Source organism: Ranitomeya variabilis, chromosome 2 (genome assembly GCF_051348905.1).
Source record: "Ranitomeya variabilis isolate aRanVar5 chromosome 2, aRanVar5.hap1, whole genome shotgun sequence".
Taxonomy (NCBI): Eukaryota; Metazoa; Chordata; class Amphibia; order Anura; family Dendrobatidae; genus Ranitomeya; species Ranitomeya variabilis.
Window position 1 is genome coordinate 796,534,196 of NC_135233.1, and position 14,603 is coordinate 796,548,798.

General features: G+C 45.7%; 1 protein-coding gene across 1 annotated transcript; it reads left to right on the plus strand.

Moving 5' to 3' along the window:
• The first annotated feature begins 10,172 nt into the window (after nucleotides 1–10,172).
• On the plus strand, nucleotides 10,173–13,968 carry COX7A2 (cytochrome c oxidase subunit 7A2). Its single transcript, XM_077289884.1, has 4 exons — nucleotides 10,173–10,318; nucleotides 12,091–12,180; nucleotides 12,765–12,849; nucleotides 13,756–13,968. Exons 1-4 carry the CDS (start codon nucleotides 10,301–10,303, stop codon nucleotides 13,812–13,814), a joined length of 252 nt encoding a protein of 83 aa, XP_077145999.1. The 5' UTR covers nucleotides 10,173–10,300; the 3' UTR covers nucleotides 13,815–13,968.
• The last annotated feature ends 635 nt before the right edge of the window (nucleotides 13,969–14,603 follow it).

A 14,603-nucleotide genomic window follows, 5' to 3' on the forward strand; every position in this document is an offset into this window, starting at 1 on the left:
CGGACGGCCCTCACAAACCGGGACACCGCAACTGTGTCACAGCAGTAATGACACGGTGGGCGCTCGGGGTCACCGGGCTGCAGCCGGGAGAACGCCCCCTTCTATGTGCAGAAAAGCTCAGGAAACATGTCCCCCAACCGCGGCCATGCTCCAGAGAGGAAGCTCCTCACAGCGCGACAAGGAAAAGACGAACATTACGGCTCCTGGAAGGTGATGAGGAAAATAGCAGAGAATAGAGAAATCCTTAGAGGGGTGGTCCAAGCCCTCACTTATCGCTCCCGCTGAGGAGTCTCTGCTGCTGGAGGTCATGTGACCACACCTCTCACTTTCCGGTGTTCTGAAAATTGTCGGCATGTCGTAGATAGTAGGGATGGGCGAGGCTACGGAGTCACGTGGCGCAAACTGACCAATCACGGCCAAGCAACAGCTGAAGATGCAGGGTGGAGAGAATAGGAGCTCTGGGCGGCAACATGCCTGAAAATTTCAGGGACGGGCGTGATTATGGCACCTGGGGGTGTTCTGAAAATTGTCGGCATGTCGTAGATAGTAGGGATGGGCGAGGCTACGGAGTCACGTGCCGCAAACTGACCAATCACGGCCAAGCAACAGCTGAAGATGCAGGGTGGAGAGAAGAGGAGCTCTGGGCGGGGCTCTGGGCGGCAACATGCCTGAAAATTTCAGGGACGGGCGTGATTATGGCACCTGGGGGCCTGGTTAAAACCACAATAGTGAGGGAGGGGGCGTGACAAAGGGAGGGGGGCGTTACTATGCTCAGAAATTTCAGGGCGTCTTCATTTCTGCAAAGGGGGGTGATTAAAGCAGCGGGGAGTGACTACATGCCGAGAAATTTCACCAGAGGGACGATGCTGAAGTTGGTTTCTTATTCGTTCAGTTTCTTATTCGGCTATTTTTTATTTTCTGTTTTTTTTCAGGTTTTTCAATAAAAATAAACCATTCTAAGTATATAATATTATGCAGTCATGTGCCCTCTTGTGAATACACTTAAAAACAGATAAAAATATTAGAAGGCTGGCACAAAAATGGGCATCAAAGTGGGCACTGAGGTATGGTATTAAAGGTGTTAAATGCCTTTGTGCCACTGATCTGACACCTGACTTGCATACCTTGTGATGCCACACATCAAGTTCCTGTCAATCCAGCCTGGCACAAATGGGTTCTGGGCATCAGAACTGGCATCAAAGTGGGCAGAGAACCAATTTTCACACATGCGAATAAGTAACAGCTATTTTTAAGGGGTTAAATGCCTTTGTGCTACTTATTAAACACCTGATTTACATACCTACTGATGCCCCACATGAAATCCATGTCACTCCAGCCTGGCACAAATGTGTTCTGGGCATCAAAACTGGCATCAAATGGGGCAAATCGCCCATTTTCACTGATTTGAATAAGTAACAGCTATTTTTAAGGGGTTAAATGCCTTTGTGCCACTAATCTAACACCTGATTTACATACCTACTGATGCCCCACATGAAATCCATGTCACTCCAGCCTGGCACAAATGGGTTCTGGGCATCAAAACTGGCATCAAAGGGGGCAAATCGCCCATTTTCACAGATTTGAATAAGTAACAGCTATTTTTAAGGGGTTAAATAGCTTTGTGCCACTGATCTAACACCTGATTTACATACCTACTGATGCCCCACATGAAATACATGTCACTCCAGCCTGGCACAAATGGGTTCTGGGCATCAGAACTGGCATCAAAATGGTCAAATCGCCCATTTTCACAGATTTGAATAAGTAACAGCTATTTTTGAGAGGTTAAATGCCTTTGTGCCACTGATTTAACACCTGATTAACATACCTAATGATGCCCCACATGAAATCCATGTCACTCCAGCCTGGCACAAATGGGTTCTGGGCATCAGAACTGGCATCAAATGGGGCAAACAGCCCATTTTCACAGATTTGAATAAGTAACTGATGTTTTTAAGGGGTTAAATGCCTTTGGGCCACTGATCTGACACTTAAAATACACAGACAGTGATGCCCTGCATCAAACCCAGGTCCCTTCAGCCTGGCCCAAATGGGTTCTGGGCACCAGAACTGGCATCAAAGTGGGCAAACAGCCAATTTTCGCAGATTTGAATAAGTAACTGATGTTTTTAAGGGGTTAAATGCCTTTGGGCCACTGATCTGACACTTAAAATACACAGACAGTGATGCCCTGCATCAAACCCAGGTCTCTCCAGCCTGGCCCAAATGGGTTCTGGGCACCAGAACTGGCATCAAAGTGGGCAAACAGCCCATTTTCACAGATTTGAATAAGTAAGTGGTGTTTTTAAGGGGTTAAATTCCTTTGTGCCACTGATACCAGAGTGCATACATATAGAACAGGGAGCCCCACAATAAAACCAGGTCTCTTCAGCCTGGCCCTAATTAGTTCTGGGCATCAGAACTGTCATCAAACTGGGCAAACAGCCAATTTTAACAGATTTGAATAGGGACCTGCTGTTTTTAAGGGGTTAAATGGCTTTGGGCCACTGATCTGACACTTAAAATACACAAATAGCGATGCCCTGCATCAAACCCAGGTCCCTCCAGCCTAGCCCAAATGGGTTCTGGGCACCATAATTAGCATCAAAGTGGGCAAATATAGTGGGTTGGTGTCGGGAATGCCTTGGTTACAGCATCAAAACCCTGTTATTAACTGGGTTACTGAGGAAATTGTTCAATGGTCCTTATCACCTTGAAGTGTGTATCTGTGTTGTCTGTCGGTCTGGAAGCTATTCCGGAGTATCTGAAGGTCTTTGAAGACGTGTTCTCTGAAAGCGAGGCTGAGGTTCTACCGCCACATCCATCTTTTAATTGTGCCATCAATTTAATCTGTCTTGTCCTGAGCGGCTGGCCATGAAGGAGTATATTGCCGAGAGTCTTCGTAAGGGGCATATCCGCCCTTATGTTTCTCCTATGGCAGCTGGCTTTTTCTTTGTAAAGAAAAAAGATGGTGGTTTGAGTCCTTGCCTCGACTTTCGGGAACTCAACAAAATCACTGTGAGAAACACTTACCCACTTCCTCTCATTCCTGACTTGTGTAACCAGTTGTCTGGGGCCAAATGATTTTCAAAGTTGGATTTGTGGGGAGCCTATAATTGGATAAGTGTTTGAGAGGGAGACGAGTGGAAGACGGCGTTTCTCACGTGAGAAGTTCTTTTTGAGAATCTTTTTACGTCCTTCGGGCTAACAAACACCCCTGGCCATTTTTCAAAATTTTATTAATATTGTGTTTGCTGATCTGATCGGTCACTTTGCGATTATTTACCTTGACGACATCTTGGTTTACTCCCCTGACAGTGAAACCCATTTTCACTATTTGCGTACTGTCCTTCATAGACTCAGGGAAAAACTACTTTTTTCAAAATTTGAAATGTTAATTTTTTGTACAGGAGTTATCATTTTTGGGTTTGATTGTTTCCAATGAGGGGTTTCACATGGATCCCAAGAAGGTGCAGGCTATTAGTGATTGGGTTCAGCCCCGTGACTTGAAGGGTTTGCAACTAGTGATGAGCGAGTATACTCGTTACTTGGGTTTTCCCGAGCACACTCGGGTGGTCTCCAAGTATTTATGTCTGATCAGAGATTTAGTTTTCCTTGCCGCAGCTGCATGATTTACAGCTACTAGACAGCTTGATTACATGTGGGGATTCCCTGGCAAACAGGCAACCCCCACATGTACTCAGGCTGGCTAGCAGCCATACATTATGCAGCTGCATCAACAAAAACTAAATCTCTGAGCAGTCACAAATACTCGGGAGACCACCCGAGCGTGCTCGGGAAAGCCCGAGCAACGAGTATACTCGCTCATCACTATTTGCAACGCTTCTTGGGGTTTGCAAACTACTATCGAAAGTTCATCAAGTGTTTTTTGCAGGTAGTTAATAGTGATGAGCGAATATACTTGTTGCTCGGGAAATCTCCGAGTATTTGTGACTGCTCAGAGATTTAGTTTTTGTTGACGCAGCTGCATGATTTATGGCAATTATGGCACTTAGCCTCTCTCTTCCCACTGCCCTGTAGCGGTGGCAATGGGGTAATAGTTGGGTGGTTGATGTGACCTTTGAATTGTAAGGTCACATCAAGCCCGGCTTAGTAATGGAGAGGTGTCAATAAGACAGCTATCCATTACTAATCCTATAGATCTCCTGTAATGAATAAAAAAAAAAAAAAACAACAATATACCTGTCCGTTGTTCTGTCCCACGCAGTAATCCATATCTGGGGAAAATACAGTTTGCAACCAGGACTGTACTAAGATGCTACCAGCCCAGCTGCAAACTACTGGGGAATGAGGAGATGCTGCCAGCGCAGCCTCAGTGACTAGCGGTGAAGTCACTGCGTCTACCCTCCCTGCTTGCCTGACCCGCGCTGAACTCTGGAGCGTGGGAAAATGCCAGTTCATTTTCCCACGCTGCAGAGTTCATTGCAGTTCAAGCCGGAAGGGAGGGCAGACTATGTGACATCAGCACTAGTCTCTGTAGCTGCACTGGCAGCATCTCCTCATTCCCCAGTAGTTTGCAGCCATGGCGGTTGCATTTCAGCACCGCTCCTAGTTGCAAACTGTATTTTCCCCAGATATTGATTACTGCGTGGGACAGAACGACTGACAGGTATGGTATATTGTTGGGTTTTTGTTTTTGTTTTTTTTTAATTACAGGAGAACAAGGGCGTTGTATGTATTAGCTGGATAATAAGGATGAAAAACTGTGTTTAGTGTTTTATTTCATTAAAAGACTTTATCCTGGCTGCGTCTTTATTGAACCTGTAACAACTATAGGATTAGCAATGGATAGGTGTCTTCTTGACACTTCTCCATTACTAAGCCGGGCTTGATGTGACCTTACAATATAAAGGTCACATCAACCCCCAAACTATTACCCCATATACCACCGATACAGGGCAGCGGGAAGAGAGAGGCTAAGTGCTGAAATTGGTGAATCTTAAAAATGTGACATTTCTGGGGTGGCTGAGAGCTAGTGTTTGTAGCCATGAGGGGTCAATATCCATGGCCCCTTCCTAGGCTATGAATATCAGCCCGCAGCTGTCTGCATAGCTTTTTCTGGAATTTAATTATAAGGGTACCCCATGTCATTTTGGGGGGCTACCCTATTTTAATAGCCAGTAAACACTAAAAATACAGCTGTGGGCTCATATTCATAGCCTGGGGAGATCCATGGGTATTAACCCCTTCTTAGGCTATAAACATTGGCCTCCAGTCGCTGGCTTTCCCTCTCTGGATTGGAAAATTATGCGGGAGCCCGCAACATTTTTTCCCCCCAAAATAATCTTTTAGTAATTACATACATGTCCTCTAATTTGCACACACACTATACTAATTGTATTGATCACTGACATATACAGTACATATCTAACTATTCTGCATCTACTTAGTGTATGTAAACCATGTCTTCTATCCTGTCGGCTCCAGCAGTGATTTTAGAGAGGCTGACAAATGAATTACCGGCTATTCTTCTATGTATCTCTCTCTGCAATATAAAGACTATATATATACAGTGTATATATATATATATATATATATATATATATATATATATATATATATATATATATACCATATGCAAGAAGAAAGAGAAGGCACTCACCGATCTAAATTTCCCAACTTTATTTCATCTTAATGTTAAAAAAATTCCATGGCCGGGGGAGTGAGGAGCGGAGTTCTTGTGAGCAGGGATAGACGACGGCCGTTTGTGCTTGCGCTTCCACGGGTCAGTATTTTGTTAACATGAAGATGAAATAAAGTTGGGAATTTTAGATCGGTGAGTGCCTTCTCTTTCTTCTTGCATATGGTCATGGATTTTCGTGTATTTTCAGAAGAGCACCTATGATCTTGATGCATGGCTGATGCTAGGACTATTATTCATTAATACCTGAACCCGAAATTTTTGGATAACCTCGTTTCACAGACAGTGCCGTTCGTTTTTGGTCTTCTTGGCGTTATATATATATATATATATATACACACACCCACTAGCTATTGAACCTGTTCTACGCCCGGGTGGCGAGCATTTGTATTGGTATATGGTCTCCATCCTGGTATGCGCCTCTTCCATCCTGCCCCCTAATCTTGTCATGTGCTGCTACCATCTTGCACCCCCATCCTGTCATACGCTGCTCCCATCCTGCGCCCCCTTCCTGTCATGTGCAGCCCCATCCTGTGCCCTCATCCTGTTTTGTGCGCCTCCATCTTGTCATGTGCTACTCTTTTCCTGTGCCCTCATCCTGTCATGTGCTGCTCCCATCCTGCGCCCCCATCCTGTCATGTGCTGCTTTCATCCTGCGCCCCATCCTGTCATGTGCTGCTCCCATTCTGCGCCCCCATTCTGTAATGTGCTGCTCCCATCCTGCGCCCCCATTCTGTCATGTGCTGCAACCATTCTGCGCCCCCATTCTGTCATGTGCTGCTCCCATCCTGTGCCCCCATTCTGTCATGTGCTGCTCCCATCCTGCGCCCCATTCTGTAATGTGCTGCACCCATTCTGCGCCCCCATTCTGTCATGTGCTGCTCCCATCGTTGATGGCCCCCATAAGATGCTCCATAGCATAATATGCCCCGTATGCTGATGCTGCGATTTCAAAAAAAAAAATGACAGACTCACCTCTCGTCGCTGGGCGCCGAGTGCCTAAGCAGGCGGGAACACCAGCGCACTATGGGGGTCAGGTGCTGGAGTCGCCGCTGGCTAAGGCCCCCGGTGTAACAGCGTGTCCCTCCCCCGGCCTGTGTCCCTGGACTGCTATGTAATCAGGCTTGAGTCAACAACCAGAAGGGGGAGCTTTCCCTCATGGAGGGATGGATCCCAGGACACAGAACAATAGACTCATGTGTTGGCTGATTCAATTGTGTGGTGACTTGCGAAGGGCTGGGATCGTATGCTGAGGCGAGATCCTGGTGCCCGTGTGTGGAGGATTAAAAGCTGCCACGTGGAATGGTGTTGTGTCCCTCATCTGCTGGATCCAGTAAACCCATCCCAGGATTATTTTTCTTTTGCCTGGCTTCGGATTGCCAGGTGGCGCCCCCGGATCTGCTCCCTTTGTGTGGACTCATTGTAGACTAATTACGGACGCTGCAGAATTACTTTGATTTGTGTTGTCCCAGTTCCCTGTTCCGATAAATTTTATTGGATTGATTACTGGCGTGGTGTCTCTTCCTGCTCTGTCGCATGCCCCGTCACACCCGGCACTTGCGATATTCACCTGTCTCTGTTCCACCGCCGCGCGCCACTCTGTCATCCGTGTCCTCTGGCTGTGACTGTTGAGGCAGGGGGCGCGCACTGACCACGTCATCGCGCCCTATGACCTGAACGTCACAGCCAGAGGATGCGGAAGACCCGGCGGTGGAACGGGGACAGGTGAATATAGCATGGCTCACCCTCCCCCTTCATACTCACCCTCCTGGTGCGTCTCTGCTTCTCCGTTGGAGATAGCGGTATGCGTTCAGTGCTTACTCATACCGCGATCTCCTGGGCCACAATCCTCCTCCCCGGATGCGTCACACTGTGGGATCCAGACTGTGCAGACGCGTCGCGCTTGCGCAGTCTATAAAGGCTTTGGACAGAGTGACGCTATCAGCGTTATAATATATATATATATATATATATATATATATATATATATATATACACAGTATATATATACTGTATATATGTATACACACACACACACCACACATTTATTCTATGTGTATATCTCTATTCTATCGTAATCTAACCTGTCACTCTGATTAAAATGTACGTGGCTGATCATTTGCCGGCTTTTAATCTATCTTTCTAGAATATATACGGTATATACATTTTGAAGAATATTACGTTTTAAAACTATGTGTAAATGATTAATAACATTTCTGTATGTAAAATCTCATGTTAAAATCGCACTGCAGTCGGATGTAGATCGGGTGTTAGGTGTGAGAAGTCAGATTGTACTCGCACAAAAAACGCCTGACACTCACATGACACTTGCATTGCACTCGTCAGACTTTCCTGCAATAAATAGGACCAATTTTTAAATCGCTAGTGTGTCTCCAGCCTGTGTATGTCATAGTGGTGTGAGATCAGTGGCCAAGGTCATTTAACCCCTTAAAATTCAGTTACTTATTCAAATCATTAAAATCAATGCCAACTTTGATGCCAATTCTCACGGCCAGAACCCATTTGGGAAAAGCTAAAGTGACATGAATTTCATGCAGGGCATCAAAATGCATGTAATAATGGTGTCAGATCAGTGGCCCAAAGTCATTTAACCTCTTAAAAAATCACTTACTTATTCAAATATGTGAAAATGGGCTGTTTGCCCACTTTGATGCCAGTTCTGATGCCCAGTACCCATTTGGGCCAGGCTGAAGGGACCTGGGTTTGATGCAGGGCATCACTTTCTGTGTATTTTAAGTGTCAGATCAGTGGCCCAAAGGCAATTAACCCCTTAAAAACATCAGTTACTTATTCAAATCAGTGAAAATGGGCGATTTGCCCCATTTGATGCCAGTTTTGATGCCCAGAACACATTTGTGCCAGGCTGGAGTGACATGGATTTCATGTGGGGCATCATTAGGTATGTTAATCAGGTGTTAGATTAGTGGCACAAAGGCATTTAACCCCTTAAAAATAGCTGTTACTTATTCAAATCTGTGAAAATGGGCTATTTGCCCCCTTTGATGCCAGTTCTGATGCCCAGAACCCATTTGTGCCAGGCTGGATTGACTTGGATTTCATGTGGGGCATCAGTAGGTATGTAAATCAGGTGTTAGATCAGTGGCACAAAGGCATTTAACCCCTTAAAAATAGCTGTTACTTATTCAAATCTGTGAAAATGGGCTATTTGCCCCCTTTGATGCCAGTTCTGATGCCCAGAACCCATTTGTGCCAGGCTGGAGTGACATGGATTTCATGTGGGGCATCAGTAGGTATGTAAATCAGGTGTTAGATCAGTGGCACAAAGGCATTTAACCCCTTAAAAATAGCTGTTACTTATTCAAATCAGTGAAAATGGGCGATTTGCCCCATTTGATGCCAGTTTTGATGCCCAGAACACATTTGTGCCAGGCTGGAGTGACATGGATTTCATGTGGGGCATCAGTAGGTATGTAAATCAGGTGTTTAATAAGTAGCACAAAGGCATTTAACCCCTTAAAAATAGCTGTTACTTATTCGCATGTGTGAAAATTGGTTCTCTGCCCACTTTGATGCCAGTTCTGATGCCCAGAACCCATTTGTGCCAGGCTGGATTGACAGGAACTTGATGTGTGGCATCACAAGGTATGCAAGTCAGGTGTCAGATCAGTGGCACAAAGCCATTTAACACCTTTAATACCATACCTCAGTGCCCACTTTGATGCCCATTTTTGTGCCAGCCTTCTAATATTTTTATCTGTTTTTAAGTGTATTCACAAGAGGGCACATGACTGCATAATATTATATACTTACAATGGTTTATTTTTATTGAAAAACCTGAAAAAAAACAGAAAATAAAAAATAGCCGAATAAGAAACTGAACGAATAAGAAACCAACTTCAGCATCGTCCCTCTGGTGAAATTTCTCGGCATGTAGTCACTCCCCGCTGCTTTAATCACCCCCCTTTGCAGAAATGAAGACGCCCTGAAATTTCTGAGCATAGTAACGCCCCCCTCCCTTTGTCACGCCCCCTCCCTCACTATTGTGGTTTTAACCAGGCCCCCAGGTGCCATAATCACGCCCGTCCCTGAAATTTTCAGGCATGTTGCCGCCCAGAGCCCCGCCCAGAGCTCCTCTTCTCTCCACCCTGCATCTTCAGCTGTTGCTTGGCCGTGATTGGTCAGTTTGCGGCACGTGACTCCGTAGCCTCGCCCATCCCTACTATCTACGACATGCCGACAATTTTCAGAACACCGGCCTGGTTAAAACCACAATAGTGAGGGAGGGGGCGTGACAAAGGGAGGGGGGCGTTACTACCCATCCCTACTATCTACGACATGCCGACAATTTTCAGAACACCTGCAATAGGAGAGTAGTGTGAGAACGTGCAGAAGTGACGGGGGCGTGGTCTGAATATTTAGAGGTGTGGCTTAGGTCTCCTCTACGTCCAGTAAGGCCAGGTGATAGGCGCGTACTGTGAGAGGACTATTACGTAGCTACCTGGAGGGCCAATCACAAGTTATTATTTATAATCCCGCCCTACTCTTGGACACGTGATACGGTGACGGCGTTTCCGGGTTGATTCCTCTTCCGGTTATCCGGTGTCCTTGTCCATTTACAGGAGTCGCACAGAGGAGCGTGAGAGAAGAAGCGGCACCATGATCCGTCACCTCCAGGTGCGAGCCCCGCCGTGTACCGTGCAGTGTATATACACCAGTGTGCGGCTCTGCTCCTCCATATTGCGCCTCCTGTGCCAGTCCTCAGGTTCTGTAGTGATCAGCGCTGACCCCGCTGCTTCCATCCCTGTCCTCACCTGCTGCCTCATCCTCCGCCCCCGCAGCCATCAGTGGGGGGTGAGCTGGCAGCCCCATGTCCTGCTCTGCACTGGCTCCCATAGAGGTCCGGCAGCCTTTACTGCAGTTTGTGGTGAGACCTTGGCGTCTGTGGCCACCAGTAGTCATTGCTGCAGTAACCTCTATCACACCTGACAGGGCGGCTCTGCACATCTGGCTCCCATCACTTCCTTACCCCATGTGTGTGTAGTGTGGGTTCTGATCTCCTCGCCGTCCTCGGCACACCACACCTGGTAGATCAGTCACCAGGACGCCACGCCTGCACCGGGCACACATAAGAAATGGCATCAACACTTTTTTTTTCACTGCACAGTTATTCTAAGAAGCTGCCAGGCGCTGCCCCGTCTCCCTCGCTGCCCCGTCTCCCTCGCTGCCCCGTCTCCCTCGCTGCCCCGTCTCCCTCGCTGCCCCGTCTCCCTCGCTGCCCCGTCTCCCTCGCTGCCCCGTCTCCCTCGCTGCCCCGTCTCCCTCGCTGCCCCGTCTCCCTCGCTGCCCTGTCTCCCTCGCTGCCCCATCCTTTCCCCGTAGCCCAACCTTCTAGTAATGTCGCATTCCTCCGAATGGCCGGCGATTGTGACTCATGGATGATCTGTCGTAGACAATGATTGGCGTTAGTGGCATCCTCAATGCTTTAATGGCCGGTTACACAGATTCAGCACCTGGCTCTTATTAGAAGCCAGAAATAAGAACTTTCATAGGAATCAGACGACACTAACGCCAACAGTAAGGTGCCAACTAAAGATTGGTAAAAGGCCCTTGCAGGGATATATTGTTCCCCTGCGGGATACAGATGGTGCAGAAGGTAGCTGTGTACTTTTTTAGTGGATGGTTTGGAGCTGTATTCCCAGGGAGCTACCTGCTAATCAGGCATCGCCTGTGATCACACAGAGGACAATGCTGAGAATTTCCACTGAGTACTGTGCCTGTCCGGTCAGGGGACACTGAGGTTCTAGCACGCGCTCACTGCGGTTCTGACTGCTCCACTTCTGGGCCTGTGTTTGTCACAGGGGAGTGTTTCCTGCATCGACACGTCATCAGTGTGTGTGTGGAAAAATGGTGGATAGTAATAAATCCAGGTACACGCTAGGATAATGTGTGGTTATTTTGTTGTACCGCATTTTCGACCCGTGGACGTGCTGCAGATGGGATTGTATTCAAATGTGTGATCACAACATAATCGGGTTAACATAACCTTTATCCATTTTAACCAGATAAGACCCTATTGTGCTTCTCTCTTCCTTAGTATTAAGGGGGGCCTGGTGACTGACTCATTTCGATAGCTAGGCCAGACCCCTCTTGTCTCAGCATCAGGAGGGCTCTGAGGCTGACGTGGCTACTGAAGTACGCCAGTCACCCAGCCCCCTTCACTCACCCATACTGATGACATGTGAACATGGGGAATCTCTCTCCTGTTTAGGCAACGGGTCAGCACTATGGCGGCTGGAACCAGGGATGATGCATGAAGATCAGAGCACCTTTGGGAATAATTTGAGTAGTATAAACAGTACACTTATTCCCTTCACGTTTTATAGATACTTATGTAAAAATGGACAAGCCTTTCAATATATTTGCTGATAATGAAGTTACTGTTTCAGGCCCTCCGTCAGATTTCTCAGCGGACCATCAGCAGTTCCAGCCGGAGATCGCTCCCCAACAAGGTGGCAGAAAAGCAGAAGCTATTCCAGGTAATGACAGCAAAAAAAAAATAGTATAGACGCACTGAATCATGGAATCGGCATGTGAAATCAGGGCTGTGGAGTCGGTAAGCCAAACATCCAACTCTTCAATTTCCATGACTCCAACTCCATGACTCCGACTCCACAGCCCTTATTTCACATGCCGATTCCATGATTCAGTGCATGTCTATACTATTTTTTTTTTTTCCCAGTGACTTTCTGTCAGATATACCCCTCTTCCGGGCTCTGGATTTAGATGAATCATTTCCTAACCCCCTAAGGAGGAAAATCTGTGAAGGGTTGGTAATTATCAGAGCCTGGAAGGAGGTGGCTGAGACAGAAATTTCCTAGAGGAGAACTGTAGACGCATTGAATCACTTGCCCGGCAGTGTGATCTCGGCTTAGCTGCGTGTATTATAGCAACTGTCATTTACTAATATACTTGTCTGCCGTCCCATTGTAGAGACTTACTGGGGGTGGTGAGAGGGGCGTTAACATGTAGTATATTTCGACTTCATATTGTATTCTTCTTTGTACCCCTGGCTGTCAGTCACAAATGTAGCCAATTACAGACTCAATGCTTTCTCTTGCAGGAGGATAATGGCCTTCCAGTCCATCTTAAGGCAGGGACTAGTGATCTCTTGTTGTACAGGCTGACCATGGGGCTCACAATCTTTGGTAAGTTACATTATTGGGTAACTTGTATGACAAATCGTAAATCCTTCTCCACCTGTGACAGACATGCATGGGGCAGGCTCCGGAACTTAGATCCAGATAGATGAACTAAAAACACACATCATTATGTATATTTAAGAAAACTACATAAATTGCAAACATTTTTCACACTGGCCACTAAGCCTTTTTTAGACTAGTACTTCCTGTTTTGTATAGTAGACTTTTCAGCAGTCTCATTATAGTTACAGCCAGGATTACAATAACGGGTAACAACTCTATGTACAGCAAACAACTCAGGATCTGCGATTCACTATTCCTGTCAATGAATTGCCACCTCTGTCAATGTGGCTGCTGAATAAAACAGTAACTATGCGTCTAGCTTTAGGTTTATCAGTCAATATCACTATATAGAAAATATAAATTATGCTAGTGGATAGAGTATGTATGTATTCTCTATCCACTAGCATAATCTAGATTTTCTATATAGTAGGCGTTGTCTGATCATGCTAGGGTGCGAACAGTGTCTTCGGCATGCTCGAATAATATCTTTGAGTCCGTGCAGCTGCATGTTTCGGGCTGTTTGGCAGCCGTAACACATGCAGGGAATGCCTGACAGCCATGAGCCATGCAGTTGCGGGGACCCAAACATATTTTTTGAGAATGCCACATTATTAGCACACAGGCGAACACCTTATCTGAGCACATTCGATCATCACCACATACAATGTCCTGCTTATGTACATCAGTAATCTCCAGGCAAGGAGCGATGCTTGTTTCTGGGTAATTAATTTAAAAAAAATATATATATGTGTATATATGTGTATGTGTGTGTGTGTATATATATATATATTATTCTGTCTGGGCTGCCATAGATTACTGACTGGTGTTTTTTCCCCCCCTTTCTCTCAGGATCTGCGTATGCGGTGTTTGAGATTGTCAAGGCTTCATTTCCTAAAAAGCAGAATTAATTCCAACTTCTATCATTTCCAAATTTGTCCAGTTCTATGTGATGCATCAGGGATTGCGCTTTCCTTGTCATAATGACCTTCTTCAATGATGGGAACAATATTTATTAAAATGTACTGTACAAGCTGCTACTATTAAAGCCGTTTTGCATTACTATTCAGTGTTTCATTTTTTATCTGCTCAGATATAAGTAGGGGGTGTAAAATGTTATCTTATTCACAAGTTGGTCCATTCACTAAATTTATAGAACTACAAGGTGAAGGTGAACTATTAAAGGGGTTTGTCATATTTGAGTCAAAACTTTAAAATGGCCCAAACTGTTTGATCACTTGTACAATACACAGTACTACATTAGTATCGCAATCTATTGTAAAATTAGGGCTTCAGAGATGTACCAAGATATACCCTACCCCTCTAATTTCTAATTTCTTATATGTTGTTTGAGCTTGGGCGAGCCTTTTAAAGGGTAACACTGCAGCAATTGGAGCAGTCCAAACAGCCACTCACTGTCTTGTATGGAGTGAGCTCTGTTTCTGAGCCTTAAAAAAATAAATAAATAAATAAAATAAGGCCCGCACTCCTTTCCTATTAATCTACAGACACGTGGTCAAAATTGTTGGTACCCCTCATTTAATGTAAAAAAAAACCACAATAGTCACAGAAATAACTTTAATCTGACAAAAGTAAAAGTAAACAAAAGATCTATGAAAATGAACAAATGAAAGCCAGACATTGCTTTTTAACCATGCTTCCACAGAATAAAAAATAAATAAAACTCATGAAATAGGTCT